At 34.9% G+C, this 19,836-nt stretch overlaps 1 protein-coding gene across 3 annotated transcripts in view; it reads right to left on the reverse strand.

Annotated features, from left to right (window-relative positions):
- LOC145673433 (UDP-glucose 4-epimerase-like) overlaps positions 1–19,836 on the reverse strand; it is a 124,994-nt gene that overhangs the window by 32,514 nt on the left and 72,644 nt on the right. For 2 of the 3 annotated variants that reach the window (XM_081743133.1, XM_081743135.1), the window contains one exon: positions 669–918. In XM_081743133.1, coding sequence (XP_081599259.1) covers positions 669–908 — 240 coding nt within the window. In that variant the 5' untranslated portion in view covers positions 909–918. Of the gene's footprint in view, positions 1–668; positions 919–18,396; positions 18,487–19,836 lie in introns of those variants that run through there. The other variant, XM_081743134.1, reaches the window with a different exon arrangement.

A 19,836-nucleotide genomic window follows, 5' to 3' on the forward strand; every position in this document is an offset into this window, starting at 1 on the left:
GTTCTTTGATGAAGATACTACGGGACACTGCGATGATGATAATGAACGATAAAGAACGAAAGAAGTGGGAGGAAACGTAAGAACTCCGAGAAAACCCACGCATATAGTGTTTGTCTATCACAAAGCTCACTTGGTGCAAGCTAGGATCGAGATAAGTGATCTACCACTGAGCCACCGCAGCCCCCTTGAATATAACTTGAAACCCATCAATGGAAATGTCTGTTACGCAAGTTCCAATTTAGTGTTTGTCAGCCTGTTCATTTGTCAGCCGCAATGAATCTATACTACTATTGACACTGTCTGGTGAAAATTGAAGTTTCTTTTCAACCTCAACAACCATTCGTGAATGTGTTGTAAATCTGTGATTATATTCATTAAAAAAATCAATATTATCATCAAATTAAACCTGGATCGCAAATGTGAAATACTGTTTTGTCATCAAAGATCAGCATAATTCAAAAGTCTTGAAAATCGGGTTGATGTAGTGGGTGGGAAATTAATTGAAAATTTGATCTAGATAATAAAGTTAAATAAAATCAAAAATAATAATAAAAAACCTCTTGTGATATTAAAATAGAAGCCTGCTTACACGAATGGAAAAATTATTAGCAATAAGAATTTGGCTAAAAGAATAACCGGTGTTGTGCATGCACAATAGATAGACGTACCTGGCTAAAGATTTTATCCAGTCGTGGCTTATCCAGAAGATCACATTGGTAGAATGTTATTTTCTTCCCAGTGATTTGTTCCACCCTTTTGAGACTGGGAGCATCGCCAGAGGCACCGTTCACAGAATTTGTGAAGTTGTCAATGGCTATCACATCATAACCAGCGTCCAAAAGTTCCACTATACAATGGCTACCAATGTACCCAGCGCCACCTGTCACGAAGATAGTCTTGCTATTCATTCTTCAAGATCTGCAATCGAGAAATATATACAGAACAATTAGCTACATTGTACATACGATAGGAGAAATAACACGCATTCTATACATAATAATTTTACTAAAATAACTTTTGTAGTAGAGTATTTCTACCTATTAAAATGCTGCAATACTATTGTAAGCACGGTCACGGTCACGGTTATTTTTCAGGTTTTGATTCGAGTATTGGGCCGTGGCCCTTGGCTCGATGAGTTTTTGTTTTAAAAATTTATGGGTTGGGATGATTGACGGGTTGTTTCGATTACATTATTTGGTCTGTACCACTGATGTCTGAGCCAGCAACTGTCGCTGGTCAGGTAATATCAATTTTTTAATTAGTTTGATCACGGACGGGATGTGCGATGAACATTGCGGTGCAAGGGGGTTGTACCTATAGTAGCGAGTGCTGCATTGATATGCCTGGGTATTTTTTCTCCATAAGTTGACATGTAGATGTGTGGGGACCTCACGTATGCTATGTAACTCTGTATCTTCCAATATTTGGCTGTTTTTGGTATACCTATCATGACCAGTGATTATGCGACCTGCTTTGGCTTGTACGCTTTCTAAGCTTTTGATATTACTTGGAGCTGCGTGCTTCCAGGCCGGAGAGGCATAGGTAAAGGTGGATAGTATTATTGCTTTAAGGATATATACTCTTGTCCTATGGCTGAGAGATACACAGCGTAACATTACGTATAAGGCGGATAATTTGCGGAGCGCTCGTTGTTTAATTTCCGAGATATGGGTAGCAAATGTGAGGCCTTGGTCCAAACGGATTCCTAGACTGGTTGCAAACTGGTTGCATGCGGGGATTCAGGTATGAGTCTCCCTTCAAAGTACAATGTAGGATGATCTTGATGTCTTCGTTTGGTGTACACAACAGCTACACTTTTTTCCGCATTTACTTGCAATCTCCAGTTCCTTGCCCAGTTTTGGAATGCGTTGAGTTGTTCTTGCATGTATCGGTAGCAGAAATTTAATTTATGGCTGACAGTGAAAAAAACAGTACCGTCTGCATAGGTTGCGAGGAAGCAGCAATGATGTATAGGTGCATCTGCTGTGTATAGTGTGTAGAGTAACGGGGAAAGTACTGCTCCTTGTTGTACTCCAGCTCTAATTGGTCTGGCAGAAGAAAGACGTTGTCCATAGGAAACTCTAAAATGACTGTTTTTGAGGTAGGAATTTATCAGCTTGATATATGTATTAGGGATAAATTGTTGTAGTTTGTACAATAATACTGACAACCATACCCGATCAAAAGCCTTTGATATATCGAGGTACACTCCCAGTACATATTGCCGTCGATTGAAAGCTGTGATGATGTAGTCTACTACTCTCACCAATTGTGTTGTTGGCAAAAACCAAATTGGTGTGTGGGTATTAGAGAATAAGCTTCAGTATAATGTTTCAGCCTCATAAGCAGCACTCGCTCAAATAGTTTACTTATATGTGATAGGAGACTTATTGGCCTGTAACTCGTTGGTAAAGTTGGGTTTTTGCCCGGTTTTAGTATTGTGATGACTCTTGTTTCCTTCCATGCTTTGGGGAAATAACTATGTGTGAGGATTGCGTTGAACAAATAAGTTAAGGAAACGACCAACTTTCTTGTGCTATTTTTGAGTAATTCTGGTCTTATGTTGTCCATGCCAGCGGCTTTTTTGGTTGGTAACATTTTGATATATTGTTCAACTTCTTTTGGTTTAACTAATTCTATTTCATGGACAGGTGGGGTATCAAGCATGCTTGCCAATGTCACTCTTACATATTGGATGACGTACGGGTCTGATGGAGTGGTGTTCGGTTGAAATTGTTCTTCCAGGGCGTTTGCAAAAATTTCTACCTGCTTTTCTGGATAGTGTTTTAGCCCGTTTGGAGTCTGTAGGATTCTTGTTCGAGAATTTGTGCTCGTTGATTTGACAAAAGCCCTTGAATAAGACCATATTTTTGGGTCATTTATCGAGACTTCTTGGAGGAGGATTTCCTAGTGTTTGATGATTTGTAGTTGGGTTAGATGTTTGATTTTGCCGCTGAGTTTGTTCCATAGCGTTTTATAAGCCGGGTGGTATGTCTACTGTCATCGCTTTCGTGCCCAACGTTTCAAGTGAATATAGATTTTTAAGATGTTGCTATCAGTCGGTTTCATTTGTCTTGAGGTTTGTGAGGTGATTGTGCTAATTCGCTCTGCCTGTTTCAGTGCGTATGTAATATGAGTCACAGCTTGATCAATTTCTTCTATGGTTTTCGGGCGGTCTGTAAGGTTGATCATTGAGTTTAGCTCTTGTCTAAATTTATCCCAGTTTGTGTGATAGTTTTTAATAGAGATGTTATGAATGGTTGTTTTGTGTGCCAGTGTAAAGAGAACAGAGTCGTGATCTGAGTCTAGTGCTGAGATAACATACGATTGACTTTGTAGTGGGACGTTCTTGGTTAATACAACATCAAGAATGTCTGGTTCACCTCCAAATTTGGGGTAATGTGTTGGATCTTTTGGGGCACTGATATTAAATTCTGAATTCAACAAGTAGTCATGTAGTGCTTATTCGGAATCATTTTGAACAAGGGAGTTCCATTCTCCATGTTTTGCATTTAGGTCTTTTGCGAGTACGACTTTTGTACCTAGATTGGCAATGGTATCAAAGTCAGTTGGCTCTACAATTGTAAAGGGCTATCGATACCCTGAAACCAGGATGAGGGGAATTCCAGGAGTCTGCAGCTCGATTGCTAGGGCTTCTAATGTTTTTAAGGGCGGAACAGGTAGTAGTCGTGTGGGAATATCTCGTTTAGCAAGTTTGAGTAATCCTCCTTTACGTTGATTTGCTCTGTCCAGCCTTTGTGTGTCGTAGTTTGGAATTCCCCACTCCTTGACTTTATTTGTAAAGTGTGTTTCTTGGATAAGGCATATGTCTACTTGATGATCTGTGAGGAAGTGTACCAGCAGAGATTTCTGATGTTTAAGTCCATCGGCGTGCCACGTGGCTATAGTGAGAGAGTGGTTTATTTTGGTTGATTTAGAAACAGCCATCATTTAGCATTTCCAAAAATGTTTCTATAATAGCAGTTGCTTTTGTCGCCATATCAATTGCCTTTTGGAATTTCTCTATCCCCTTTTGTATATGTGGCATCAGTTTCTTGAGGTTAATGCCTTTAAGAAAAATCAGATATATGTTTTTTATTTGATGGACTCTTCTTTCTTAATTTTCACCCGATATTCTTGTACAGGGTTATTCAAAAAGAACAGATTTCAAACATTTATTTCTTCCAAACTACAAAAGACAGAAACATGATTCGAACGTTACTTGATTAAGGAAAGTTTACAATTTATTGTTAGTAATTATGGAGTGCATTCAATATGAGCACCGTTGTTACACGACAAATGTCAAAACGGTGGCTCATTTCTTGCCACACACGAATCAGCTGGTCTCTAGTTATCGAATTCACAGTCAAAATTCGATGTCGTAGACCTTCAAGAGTGTCAGGCATAGGAGGGATAAAAACACGGTCTTTTATGTAACCCCATAAATAAAAATCACACGGAGTGAGATCTGGAGACCAGGGAGCCATCGGCGATAAAATTGATCTTCTGCTCCTCCTCTTCCAATCCAACGTCCTGGAAAGGTGTCATTCAAGTAACGTCGAACGTGGTTAGAGAAATGAGGCGGGGCACCATCTTGCATGAAGATGAAGTCATCTAATCATCTTCAAGTTGGGGAAATAACCAGTTTTGAAGCATGTCTAGATAGGTTAATCCTGTCACAGTTTTCTCCATGAAGCAGAAAGGCCCATAAACTTTGGTTACAGATATCGCACAGAAGACATTCATCTTTGGTGAATCTTTCATGTTGAATACCTGCCTCAGGATTTTCACTTGCCCAAATTCTAACGTTATGGCGATTAACTTTACCAGAAAGATGAAAAGTGGATTTATCGGAAAAAAATTAATCGTTGAGCAAAATTATCTTCTTCCATATCATCTAACATGCTAATGCAAAATTCGTATCTTTTGTTGTGGTCGTCAGGATGCAATGCTTGCAATAACTGCAGTTTGTATGGCTTCATGTGCAGACGATGTTTCAGAACTCGCCATACCGTTGGTTGAGGAGTGTTAAGTTCTTTGCTTGTTCGTGATGTGGATTTCTTTGGGCTCCTTTCGCAAAGTGTACGAATACGCTCGACATTCTCGTTCGATGTGCGTGGACGTCCCGTGCTTTTCCCTTTACAGATGCAACAATCTTCTACGAATGTTCGATGCCACTCGTAAATTTCCTTATGATGTGGCGGTTGTTTATTAAATTGACAGCGAAATGTTCGCTGAACTGCAACAATGGACTCAAGTTTTGCCAATTGTAGCACACAAAAAGACTTCTCCTGTGGTGACACCGCCATTTTACTACAAACAACAGCGCCAATGCGGCCGTGATTGGAACTTCTATCCGGGCTGTTTAAATTATAAACTTTTCTTAATCAAGTAAGGTTCGAATCATGTGTCTATCTTTTGTAGTTTGGAAGAAATAAATGTTTGAAATCTGTTCTTTCTTTTTGAATAACCCTGTATATTAAATTCTCAAATTAACACATATTATTGCCACAAAAATTAACAATTATTATGGGCATGCAAGCAGTGTAACTACATAAATCGTGTATATTATCAACAACAATACTAACAATATCTTCCAGCGCAGATATTAGACTTCGTTTATTATTATAAGCACACTTTGAACACCAGATAATTATGGAAGAAAGTAATGAAAAGATATTTATATCATAGTTTTTTCGTATTTTCCTGCACTAAACTCAAGCGCTGATTGCCTATTGAACGTTCTTGAATTGGATTGTTTAGAACAGGACTGAAACGAAATTTCTTGAACGAAACTATTGAATTCAAGACAAAAATGACGTCAGTGCTGACGTCTTTTTCATCATATAGTCTTGAATGGTCTTGAACAAGACTCTTGTTCAAGCTTTCTTGGATCGTATACAAGCACTATAAGATCTAGTTACTTTCAGGGGTATTTTCAACTTGGAGAAAAGCCAGAGAAGCCCACGGAGCTATGTTGGAAGATTAAGGATCCTGACGAAGGACAGATGTGTTGTATTTGGCCACGAAAATTTATATCAAATGCTTTGTCCCCGAAGGCATATCAAATCAAGCAGATCGTTTTCACTTGAGATTCTCCAAGCTTGACACAAAATTTAATCCAGTGGCATTGTTCAAGCGTTTCAATAGTGTCAGAAACGAAATTCCGACGCCAATCACACCTCCTCACTCATCAGCGGTCTGGCAGTGACCGACTGTTTCTGCAGTCTTGTTTTTAAAAAATGTGCATTAGGTTATGTGTACGGGCATCAAACCATGCCTCCGTAACTACCTTTTACTTACGCCAAAACAATTAAGATATGATATTTTTTGAACAGACCTCGTATATAGATGTGATCGAGCTAAGTAAAATGCATGCTTAAGAGTACATCCGCACGCGTAATTTCCGAGAAAAACTTTTTATTTTATTTTTATTTATTTATTTTTTTTTTTTACATGAAAATTGATGCTATGTGGAAACCACCCTACTATTATAAAATTCACAGTTAAATATACACCCATAAAGGTTTCCTTCATGACACTAGAAAGATGAAAATACACATCGTATGGATATATAATAAAATTATAAGTAATTCTTAAACCACAATTTTTTAAAACTAACATTAATTGGCATAGAAACGAGAGTAACGTAATAACGGACACAGAAATTACAATAATTTCCTTTTCCTAGTTCATGCATATTTATGATTTTCTTTTGCAAGTGGTAATCTCGATTTTAGGCATTGACTATGTCGTAATATTTACCACTGCAATAACTTTTGAACTACTGTTCAGTCTTTTTTTTGTACCCGTTCCCGCTGATGACTTAGATCAATACTCGAATACGGTATTCGAATAGAAATCGAGGATTCATTAATTTCCACAATTACATTATGAACATTTGATTGTTAACAGCCAGCAAGAATTCGAAGACAGTCGCATCAGGAGAGAGAGAAAAGTTAAACATAGAGTAGAACTATTTTCATGGATAGCAATAAAACAAAGAATATTTTCTACTAAATGTTACAATACAGATACACATATTCAATATATCTATCCGATGATGATACAATTGATTGGTTACAGGCCCCTCTTTTGTTGGGGGGAGGAGTTTTTTGGGGGAAGGGGGAGTAAACGCTACAAGACACCACATCTATGCAGTGTTTGTAGGTTAAGAAAATGTCCTTTGACTGACACAAAATTTCCCTTTTCTTTATAAAATTTTCCCTATTTTGTTGAGAGTCCCATTCCTATGACGGAAGTTATATGATAAGATTAATTTAGCTATATTAAAGTAAGTGCCAACCACGTTTGTTCTATTTATTTGCCTTTGGTTGTATTTTTTATTTCTTCCTTCACTTTAAGCTAGAGATGCAAGGGCTCGGAAAAAAACCGGCTTTTTTGGAAAAAAACTCGGTTTTTTCTGCTTTGCTTTTTTGCTTCGGAAATTTTGGGTTTTTTCAAAATAATGCTTTAAATTGATAAAACAGACTTTGTATCGCTTCTCTATAACACAAAAAATCATTTAATTAGTGGTTGCTGCTGATAATAATATAAAACATCGAAAGTAAACTATGAATTTCGAAAAAATATTTCAAACAATTTTTCTTCAACATATTTACATTATGAATTCCACAGGATTAACCAATGTATATAATAAGAATTTTTTAACCTCCTATATACAAAAGTAAGCAGAATTGGCAAGAACCGTGGTTGTTTTTGAAAATGCCAAAAACCCGTTTTTTGGGGGATGTTTAAACCAGGCTTTTTTGGTTTAAACCAGGCTTTTTTGGTTTAAACCAGGCTTTTTTGACTTAGATTTTTTGCTTTATGTATTTATATTACATATTCACAGAAATAGCCTAAGTTTGTTTCGCCTTGATGTTATTATGCAACAGCGGGGCTATGCCGGAAGAACTCCCATAAGCTTAAAGAAGTGCGGTCAGTAAATTTCTTAAGATGAGAATCTCCCGCCCTAGCCATTGGGAAAATCCCGTCATTACTTGAAATGTAAGACAATAACTAGATTATCCTGTTATTGCTTTGCATGTAAAATTTAAAGGTCAACGTACCATAATCAGTGCGCTAAAACTGAGGTATTAAATTACAAATTTAGTACCGGTACGTAGATATCATTGAAAGTCCAATTCAAGCTAATGTTGGAAGCTACGTAGACAATCGATAAATTTTGCCAATTTCTATGAATATATTTAAGCAATATTTGCTTCTTTATAAAACAACACGCATTTAGGCATGTAGAAATATACAATTTGGTTTGTTTCGTATATTTAGGCTTAACACCCTTACGAAATACCGAGGTTATCAATGAGAAGACTTTCGCTTAAACTGGCATCCGAACCGCTACTTGGGTTACGCATGAAAGAAGGATTGTGGTTCGACTGATAATTGAAACAAAATAAAATTAAAATAAAACATAAGAGAAATACTTAGATTTATATGATACACTTACAGACTGCACATCTAGAGCTTTTGGTTCTGTATATTCTTGAAATTCTACAGTTAAGTTTTATAGAACCACCATCACAGTTTACCCAATCCTCAAGTTTACTGAATTTTTAACAAGAGGGATTCAACATATCATTACGGAACTCCCCCCCCCCCCCAAAAAAAAAAAAGACTACGGAATATATTTAAGTTAAGCTAAATACAACTGCACAACAAACATGACTCGACAACAAACGTGATTAGCTTTTGCGCTTCTATCGGGAAGTCCGGGATTCAACCAGCATTCGACCATTCTGACAAAGCTTTTCTTCATTCCATCTGTGAATGTAGAAATAGTGCGTGTACTGTGAGTTGGGCGACTTCCTTTTTTATTGTTTTTAAATCGTTATTATTACTAATTACCAGCAGTGACGGTTTTGCGAAGGTTAGTGGGGCGGTCTTTCGGACTGAAGCCCGTTCCCCAAAGTTAAGGAATGTCTGCAACAAACGAAATATCTATTATTTATGCCTTTACTCATAAACTTTAAGCTCCCGTCAAATAAAAATTACGAATGCTTAAAAAAACTAAACATTAGTAAGAAACCCTTCCCAAAATACTTTTCTAAATCCGCCACTGATTCTCAGTATAAAATGATTTTTAAATTTGTATCCGGAAGATTATTGCTAAACATATAAACGAAACGAAATATTAGTTATGCCTTTACTCATAAACTTCAAGCACTTCCCAAATAAAATTAGGACTTTTTAGGAAACGAAACAATTTGAAAAAACCCTCCTAAAGTACTTTTCTAAATCAGCTACTGATTATTTGTATAAATTGGTATTGAAGGTTGTGTCCGGAAAATTATTGCTAAATCACTTCACAGCTACAGTATAACAGAAATGTGGAAGTACGATTTGACGGATATATTGAAAAACATACGCTTTGACGGATAAATAGAAAAACGGGCAAGTTTAACTTTTGCGCTAGAAGCTAGAGTACTTAGAGCTCTTAGAAATGAAACACGGATGACAAACTAGAGAAGAAAAAAGATGTCGATAACTCAAAAGTTAAAATAAAGTTAAATAGCCTCTTAAATTACCCTCAAATACTACATTCTTAATGTTAGCTTTAATTCGTAAAACATGTGCTCCATCCATCTTGATGGTGAATTTCAGAGCAAAATATCACATTCAGGTCATGGAATTCTTATCTAACTATAGAATATACTATAAGAAAGCTATTTAGATAGAAAAATCATGAAGTTGAAAAAAGCCAAAATTTCCAAAATTCTCGTTTTTTTCCCAAAAAAGCCGGCTTTTTATGTGAAAAAAACCATAGATTCAAAAAAGCCGGCTTTTTTGCATCTCTACTTTAAGCAAAAAAATATACACAAATAAACCCAGCCAACAACTGGTGCGAATTTTGATACTTTGAAAAACAAACACAAACACACACACACACACACACACACACACACACACACACACACACACACACACACACACACACACACACACACACACACACACACACACACACACACACACACACACACACACACACACACACACACACACACACACACACACACACACACACACAAAAACGCGCACGCGAAACATGCATAAACTATTGTTATTGTTTTGCCTTATTTCTGAAGAACAAACAAAAATTTAAGCATTTATATTGGTCAATCTGTCTGCGTGAGAATTTCCCTGGATTTTTCACGTTTTACTGAAAAATTCCCTTTTTACTACATTTACCTATGAAATGTCCCTAAATTAGGGAAATGTTCTCAAACTACGAGTATTGCATCTATGTAGTACTGAACCAATATTATTCTACATCCGAAAGAAGATAAATAATTGATAAATACTGCCACTTATATGCTCAGAAAAGAAAACAATTAGCTTCTTTTATAAGGGATAAATAAAATGTAAGGTCAATTTTTTATGTCACATCAATTAATTCTCTGCTTAACAAATATACGTAGTTTTATTTAAGAAAGCGTGCAAATGTATTTCTAGTTATAAAGTTCCTTTTTTTTTGGGGGGGGGAGTCCGGACTCGGAGGACTTCCCATGATTGGTTACAAGTGGTGTGCTTTACTCTTACGAAAAATCAAAGAACAAAATAGATACATTCTGCTAGTTATAAGTATGTTTCTCCATCTACAGTACATAAATAAATACTCTATTCCAACATTAAAACTAGTGATGGCCAAAATTTTTCGGAATTCGGATTCCGCCAAACGTAAATTTCACTTTCCGGATTTTGGAAAAATTCCGGAATTTAGAAACTTGCGGGAACTTTTCCGAAACCTGGGATCTTTCCAAATCCCGGAATTTTCCGATTTTACTTTCCGGTATATATACACACTTTTTTAGCATCATTCAAATTCTTTCCTCTCGATTTTCTCGAAATTTATGCATGAGAATTTTTATCCTCAAGCACACAATGTTGTTTAGCTCGATGACATCTATCCACTAATAATACGTCTCATCCTTGGACAATATTTTATGTCAACAGAAATTAAAGTTTAACAGTTCATGATAATTTTGGGCTTTATCTCTACTTACTGCTGTTTTCAACTATCATAATTTAGAGCTGCTGCTTTTTTCTCACAACCATAGGTTGCTGTGTAACATGGAAATTTTAAAACTTTTCTCTCCCTTGGGAGAGCTGTTTTATGCTTTGATAAAGTCTCTTCTTCGTAACTGCATTAAGATATTCTGTTCTTGGTCTTCCTCTTCCTGGTTTTCCTTCTGCCTTTCCCTCTATCAACATGGTAATCCAATCGGAGTGCCGAATAAGATGGCCAAGCATGCTGTTTGTTTCTTTTTCCTATTATCTTCATGATCTGTCGTCCTTCATTAGCTTCCTTTAGTACGTCTTCATTTCTTTTCCTTTCGGTCCATATGCACAGCATTCTGCGACAACACATTTCAAATGTTTCCAGCTTGGATATTTCAGCTTTTCTCAATGTCCACGTCTGTGATTCGTAAAGCGCCACGCTCCACACCAAAGTCTTAATAAATCGTTTACGAACATCCAACGACACGTTTCTTGATGTAAGCACTAATCTTTTCCTATTGAATGCTTGTTTAGCCTGAGCTATTCTGGAACTTACATCTTTTTCACTTCTTCGGTCCAAGGATATTAGACTTCCTAAATGGGGAACGCCTTAACGTCTTCGATTTTCTCTCCATCTAGCCAATTTAGAGCTTAATGGGGGTAAATTCCAGTATACTCAATAAATGGCATGGTTCTCGTACAACGTAAAATTTTTGGTTTCGAAAAACTAGTTTCTCAATTTTCTCCAAAACTGCGCATGAGGCATATATACATAATTTTCATCAGATGTATGACATGTATCGATTGGTATAATATTATATATATATATATATATATATATATATATATATATATATATATATATATATATATATATATATATATCGTCTTTGAGCATTTTTCGTTAAACACTAACAATATTCAACAATTTTATATTATTTTATTACAAATTTTTCAAATACGAAAAAAAAATTAATTGGTTTTAGTAAATCTTTACTATAACCAGACGTTATTGTGAATAATTACAATTGCACTTAGTGATTCTTTTTTCTCCGAAAACTAATTCCAAACGCGATTTTGATAACCCATAACTCGGAAACAAAAAGTCTTCACTGGAAAATATTTGAAATGCGTGCTAAGTAAGCCAACGTCTTACCTTCATGCCCGGTTTCGTTCCGCAGATCATGTACAATATTAATATATTATTATTATTATTATTATTATTATTATTATTATTATTATTATTATTATTATTATTATTATTATTATTATTATTTGTCGGTTTCACCAAAGACTTTCTATCTGTTTCAAATATTTTCCACTTATCTGTTACTATGAGAGGAATTGCCAGAAGGTAATCATCATTACATTTTTTCCAGGAAGGTAAATGTGTTCTTTCGCGCCTGTCTTATCTTAACTGTTTAGATGACAGTTACTTTTAGAACAGTTCTAACATGAACAGACTGGTCTTATCAAAAAACGTCGTCACGAGTCATTACTGCAACGACTTCTGGTCAGGAGAAAGATAAGTTTTCACTCTAAAATCAAATCCAACGTTTTAATCATTATGCATGATTGGAAAATTTGACAAATTTATAGGCTGCAGCCGACACAATAAACCTTGTCTGTCTCTGCTTTGCTACGTAACTCTTGATCAACAGAATCTATGACATATTTTCAAAATCATAAGTCTAGCTATGACATCAGTGTGCACAAAACTAACATTTTACTTCATCAGGGCTCACATAGTCTCAAAATAAGATATTTTCAATGTTTCTCGCTTTTGTATTTCCAGTAAAATCACATGACACATTTCCCAGCTATGGATCTGAATCACTTGACTTCAATTACATCCTAGGACTAAGGTATGAACATCGAGGATTTGATATTTTATTTCGGGAGAAAATAACCTATGCAATGGGTACTGTAGATTCCCGCATGCTGAAGAAAATTGTATAATAAATAAATAAAGTCACGGAAGCGTTTCTGGAGGTATGCTGATTTTTTCATTAATTTCCATTTGTCAGCAGGCTGTAGAGCGAAACTATAAAAGCCGATAAAGTGAGATCTGAAGCACTGTAATGCGTTTGATGCTCTTCATCCGGGAATGCAATGGAACTTTGTGTACGTGCATTAGTCATTAGACCAGCGAAGCGAGTACGAAATGTGTTGATGTGTTGAGAATGATGACACACATGTGGAGTGTTTTTTTTATTTTATTTATTTATTTATTTTTTTTTTAAGAAAACATATCGGAGAGGGGTTCAAAATGTGAAATTGCGATATCCCCCTCTCCCAGCAAGAAATGATTGGAAGAAACTCTGATGTCGAAAATATTAAATATGCTATTCGTCAGTTCTCCCATTGTAGTCAGACTTCTTATCCTCCAGCAGTATATTGAGAAATGGGGAGATCTTTATCGTCGAACAATTAATGCACTATCCTAACCTAATAACTAATTGAACGTAAATAACATGTATCAAATACAAAAATATACTCCTGGATGTGTTCCTATGATTATCAATATTTTTCTTTAAATGTTCCATCGATATTTCGGGCAAATTATCGATCGCCCTTCTTCGGGATGGTATTTAAGCTTAAATTGTGTTCGATGTTTGACTAGTCACAAACTCAGCTACAACACTTCAGTGGCAATGAATTAATTATAAGAATCTGTGTATTCCAGTAATTAAAACAAATAACGGAAACTCTATACAAAGTACCTTATATACAATATTTCTACTTCCTGTTTATTTATAACTTGTTTAAATCAATATAAATTAACACTCTCTATTTATGGGTTAACTTTACCGAACTTCTAGCCATTATTAAAAATTTGTTATAAAATTGATTCTTCCTCGTCCACATTATACTAGTAGAAAATTGTATGAAGTTAAGCACGAAATCATCTTGGAGAGTAATAAATATACACAATTTGATGGAATTTTTAAAAATTTCTGTATTCACCTTTTGTACACATTTTCACAATATATGAACAATAAAATTCATTTTTGCTTAAACCTGTTTTGGTCCTTTTAATAGTGAAATTTGTAACATTTTGTACCAATTTTATCTGTAGAAAATTTTGTAATAATTTACATCAACATTATATGTAGAATATGTATTTCCTATAATAATAAAAGCCTGTTTTAATGTATTTGATGTAATTTTTGTCCATAAAATGTTGATAATATCATCCCAGTACTTGTTAAGATTTCCATTTCCGTATTAAGACCCGGGTTCTTGGCTCTGACGTAGAAACCCTCAAAAATATTTCTTTCAATTTAAGAGGTGGCACGATGTCAAATTTCGATATGCAGGACTACATGTTTTGATTTTTGTAGATGTTTTGAAAGTCTTGAATTTTTTTTCCTCTCTTGATTCCCTGTATGTTTTTACACGAAATATCGATAAGCATTTAAAGAAAAATATTGATCATCACAGGTTAGTATTGTTTTATATTAGGATAATTAGTTGAAAAGTTATACACAGCCGTAACAAAATCCTTCATTTATTTTATATGTAACTTAGGAATCAAAGATCTCCATATGATAATATCTCACTAGCTTATATAGCAAGTCAAACTCTACCATCATGCCCAGTTTGATCCAGATCGAATGAGTTGGGTTTAATTCGTACGATACATACATACATATATATATATATATATATATATAGGATGGACCATTTGTTTTGAAAAATTCTTTCACTTTAACGTCCCACAATGATGCCCTTTAGTCTAAGCGAGACGATGATTATGGCAAGTGAATGATGATGGAAGAATTAGTGGAAGGAGAATGGAAACCCGAGAAAACTCACGGACACTATGTTGTCCACCATAAACTTACTTTGTTGGGGATTGAACTAGGGACTCCACGCACCACAGCTAAGCTCTCTACCACTGATTCACTGTACCCCTCCATTTATCTTAACACGCACTTATAACTTTTGTACTAACAGACAAAATAAAGCTGAAATTTTCTACGATGCAAATATCGCCAGAGGACATTGTTTCACATATTCTGTGATATCACCAGGTTAACAGTGTTTCCAACCAAGTATAAAGTTGTACTTTTTTTCGAAAAACACTACGTCAGACTATTACATATTTTAAATCTGCATGGTAAACAAAAACTTAACAATATAACATTCATTATTCAGTGTTGCAAACTAAGGTCGCTACAGTATAACAAACATCCAATTTTGGTGGTCTCTATAGTAGTAATAACGTAAGTGAGACAGATGGGGCAATGCATGTATAAAATAGTCTAATACTATGATCATAATATGACGGATTTCAAATGAATAGGAAACAATAGACGGAAAACGTTTTTCAAAAGCTTTTATTTCGAAAAACTACTTAGCTAAGTATCTCATCCAATTCAATTGATGGCTTTCAACAGATATGAAGATCACAATGCCATTTACTGCAATTTGACATCTCAAACAGTTCTGGAGATAAGTAAAGTTTGCAACACTTTAAAATTATGTCATTCGGTTAACTTGTAATACATCTACCAAAAAGTATTGCTGTAATAATATAGAAGCAACGTAAATCAAAAATTATTTTTAAAAGGTTCCAGAAATACGCTATCTTAAGTGATATATCAAAAATTTTACCATTTTTTCATATCCGGAACGATTGCTGTAAATGCCATTGTGATCTGTGTCTATTAAAACCATCTAAGTATTAGATGTTACACTTATGTAAACACTTTGTTCGAAACAAAAATACTTTGAAAAAAGTCAAATTTTCAACTCCTTTTAACTTTGTTTCTACTCGATCGAAATTCATCATATAATGTCCGCAGTATTCGATATTACGGTATTTGGATTCGCATTATCCCGTCCGTATTACTTGCGTTATTACTGTTGTAGACCCCTCTAAAATTTGGTAGTTTTATATATACGTGACAATGCAGCTTCCTTAGTTTGCAACACTGCACAACAGGTGTATTTGTATTTGTATTTATTTCTTTTGTATGAACTTACAAGTACGAGGAATGTCCTCAAGTAAATGTAACATGCGTCATATGTACAAAAAAAATTTACATGAGTAAAATAAAGTAATAGTACCTTGTCATGATATTTACGTGCTCCTCAATCGTATAACAAGAATTTTCTAATAGAAATAATTTTAACTTTTGTCTGAACCTTTTCATATTTTCTTCATACTTTATATCAATAGGCAACATGTTGTATAACTTAACACCACCATAACTTACACTTTTTTGATACATTGCTGACCGGTGATTACACAAATGAAAATCATTCTTATTTCGCGTATTATGATTATGTACATCCTTATTTGTTACAAATGCCGATGAGTGTTCTTTCAAATACAAAAAGAGACGATACAAATATAAACTATCCAGAGGAAGTATATTGACCTCCTTAAACAAATGTCTACAAGAAAAATTCGGCTTCTTATCACAAAGTATTTTTATGGCTTTCTTCTGAATTTTGAAAACATTAAATCTCTGACTTGAATTTCCCCCAAACATGATACCATATTGCAAGATAGAGTTAAAACACGAATGGTACAAGGTTTTAGCTAATTTTAAATTTACCTTCTTTCTAATAATCCTTAGTGCGTAACATATTCTATTTAATTTATTAATAACTGACTCTATATGAAATTCCCATGTCAGGTTATGATCTATAGTAAGACCTAAAAACGAACAGTGTGTTGTATAGTTAATTTTATTTTGGTTCAGATATAGGTTAGGGTATATTGGTTTACTGCACTTGTTATGAAAATTTATAGCAATGGATTTTTCAACATTAACAAAAAGATTATTGTTCTTCATCCAAAGAGATACTTCATTTAGTGTTTGCCTAGCATTCTGTTCCAATAATTTTTCATTTTTTCCACTCACTAGCAGAGTGGTATCGTCAGCGAAAAGGGTGACATCTGCCGAAGATATGCTTTTTTCAAAATCATTAATATATAAAAGGAAGAGCAATGGCCCTAGAATAGATCCTTGTGGAATTCCGTATTTTATATATAATTCATCTGATAAATAGCTTTCTACTATGTCATTATTCTTATGCATTATTTCTACGACCTGCCTACGATTTTTTAAATACGAACCAAACCAATCCCTTGCTTTTCCACGTATTCCACAGTTCTCCAGTTTGTTCAAAAGTAAACTGTGTTGTACTGTATCGAAAGCTTTAGACAAATCAAGAAAGATTCCTATACAGTTTTCTTTCTTATCTACAATATTTCTTACTTTCTCAATGAAATTAAATATTGCCGTGTTTGCAGATCGACCTTTAAGGAAGCCATGTTGTTTTGTTGAGATAACATTTTCTTTCAATAAAAAATTAATTACCCTGTTATACATATTTTTTTCCAAGACTTTTCCAACGACAGGTAGGAGAGATATTGGTCTGTAGTTATTTATATTTTGCTTTTCACCTTTTTTAAACAAGGGCTTAACTTTCGCAATTTTGAACTTTTCTGGATACTCGCCATTTGTAAGTGATATATTTGCTAAATGACAAAGTGGCTTTGTCACCTGATTGAAACATCTTTTCAATAAATTATCTGAGATTTCATCAATTCCAGCTGTATTTTTGTTTTTGAGAGCTTTTATTATATTTGCTATTTCATCTTCTGATACTGGCTGTAGAAAGATTGTTTTTTTCACATTTATTTGAACTTTGTTTAAAATTATTTACAGTAACTACTTTGTGGCCATTATGTTTACATTTATTTACTTTATCATCATCCATAATTTTTGCGACAACATTTATAAAAAAATTATTAAATATTTCTGCTTTTTCCCTTGGGTCTGATACACTGTTCCCTTCATGTATTATTGTATCCACATATGGTGTCTCTTTGCCACCATTTGTGGTTCTACATGTAATGTTGAAATATGCTCATTTGAAAAAATATAACTTCATGTTGGGTTGGCAGTATTGCTAATCTGGTTGTATTGCAGGGTATATTTTATATAGATAGATAGATAGATAGATAGATAGATAGATAGATAGATAGATAGATAGATAGATAGATAGATAGATAAAAGGTCTATCCTGCATAGGTATATATCTTGATACGCCATTACAACTTTTTAACTAATGAATACAAAACACTGAACTTTCGTATCATGCAAATATCTCACAGGGGGAATATTGTTTGACATACTCTGCAATCCAAACCAAATTAACAGTATTGCTAACCCAATATAAAGTTATATATTTTTTTTAAATGGCACTACGTTAAGTTATTATATAGTTCTTGTGAATGATTTTTCAGCGAAAAATCAAGGCAAGGACGAAAACAAAACGACGATATAATGCGAATAAAAAAATATTAATAATAAAACCAGTTAAAACAGCAACACAACCCCATGGACTTACGTTAGTTCATATACTGAAAAGACTGACTCCTCTTCCTAAACTTCAAGTTGATTTTCATTACAATACTCTCATGAATCAGCTAAACGATTTGAAATCACAAACAACAGAAACTCAACTAAGAAGAAAAGAAGGAAAACCAGCGAAAACCACCAACAGCTTCCTGGTTTCAGTTCTATCATCCGTAATTGCCACTTTTGTCATGAAGTTGATAATTTCTACGATAGCCAGGTGATACGAAACAGGTTTGAACGTAGCTAAATAACTAGAATATATTTATTTTCAGGCGCATTACGTTTGATGGTTTTCCACTTTGTAAGTATTTTGAATATGTAACTGTGTGTGGCAATGCTACAGATGTTTGTGTATGGATTACAGATACGAACAACTCCCACCCATTTTTTTTTTTTTTTCGTGTTTTTCAAAATATTGAGGAGATTTGAAAATAACACTAAAATTTCTTTGTGAAATTATTATGTATTTAAAAAATACCACTGCCTTTATTATGGACAAGCACTGTGTGCATGGGTTTCCTCGAGATTCTCCCGTTTCCTCCTACTTCCTTCATTCCACTATTTCATTCATTTCTCATCATTATTGTCTCCTTTAGCTTAGCCGGCAGACGCAAAACTTAAAAGATTTCATTTCAATACCACTGATTTGTTGAAACATAGAAAAAAATAGTGAAGCTGTTCTGCGTAAGATCTTATTCCGTATTTCGATAGGATGTATAGATTGGAGTGTAGTGTAAGTTAAAACCTATTTTTATATGCTGTATCGAGGTTGTAAAGGACGCACATTTTGCCTACTAGCATGACATTTAAAATTTTTAAGGCATGCCGAAGAGGGTATCCTCATTATGGAAGAACTGACATCGATATGCCTTTGCAAACGAGTCGATCTTCTGAACAGTTTTCTAACATGAGCGAGTAAGCCGTGTCTTACTACTAGCAGGCAGCTCTTGGGGGGGAGGGGAATATTTGGGGATCGTGGATCTTTATCACCCGCGAAGTATCACTGTTTCGCTTTTCGACATTCTTGGTTTGGAGTTCAATCAGTTACTGCTCTGTAGCAGTGCAGCTTTAACTGGCAGATCTCACTGAGCAGCTCTCAATTCAGTTAGTAAATCTGATAAAGAAATCTTTTAAGTTTTACGTCTCACGCTTATGCCGGTTAGACTAAAGGAGATGGTGATGATGAGTGATGAATGAAATGGTGGAACGAAGGAAGTGAGAGGAAACAGGAGAATCCTGAGAAAACTCAAGCACGTGGCGTCTATCCCCCACAAAGTTCACTTGGCGCGAGCAGAGATCAAACCAAGGACTCTATGCACCACAGGTGAACGCTCTACCACTGAGCCATCGCGGCCCCTAGTAAGTCTGGTGTGATTACCATATGCGCATTTGTGGCATGAATAAAATAATACCACCACAAAAGTAGGAC

The sequence above is a fragment of the Thermobia domestica genome, chromosome 16 (genome assembly GCF_964235325.1).
Source record: "Thermobia domestica chromosome 16, izTheDome1.hap1.1, whole genome shotgun sequence".
Lineage (NCBI taxonomy): Eukaryota > Metazoa > Arthropoda > Insecta > Zygentoma > Lepismatidae > Thermobia > Thermobia domestica.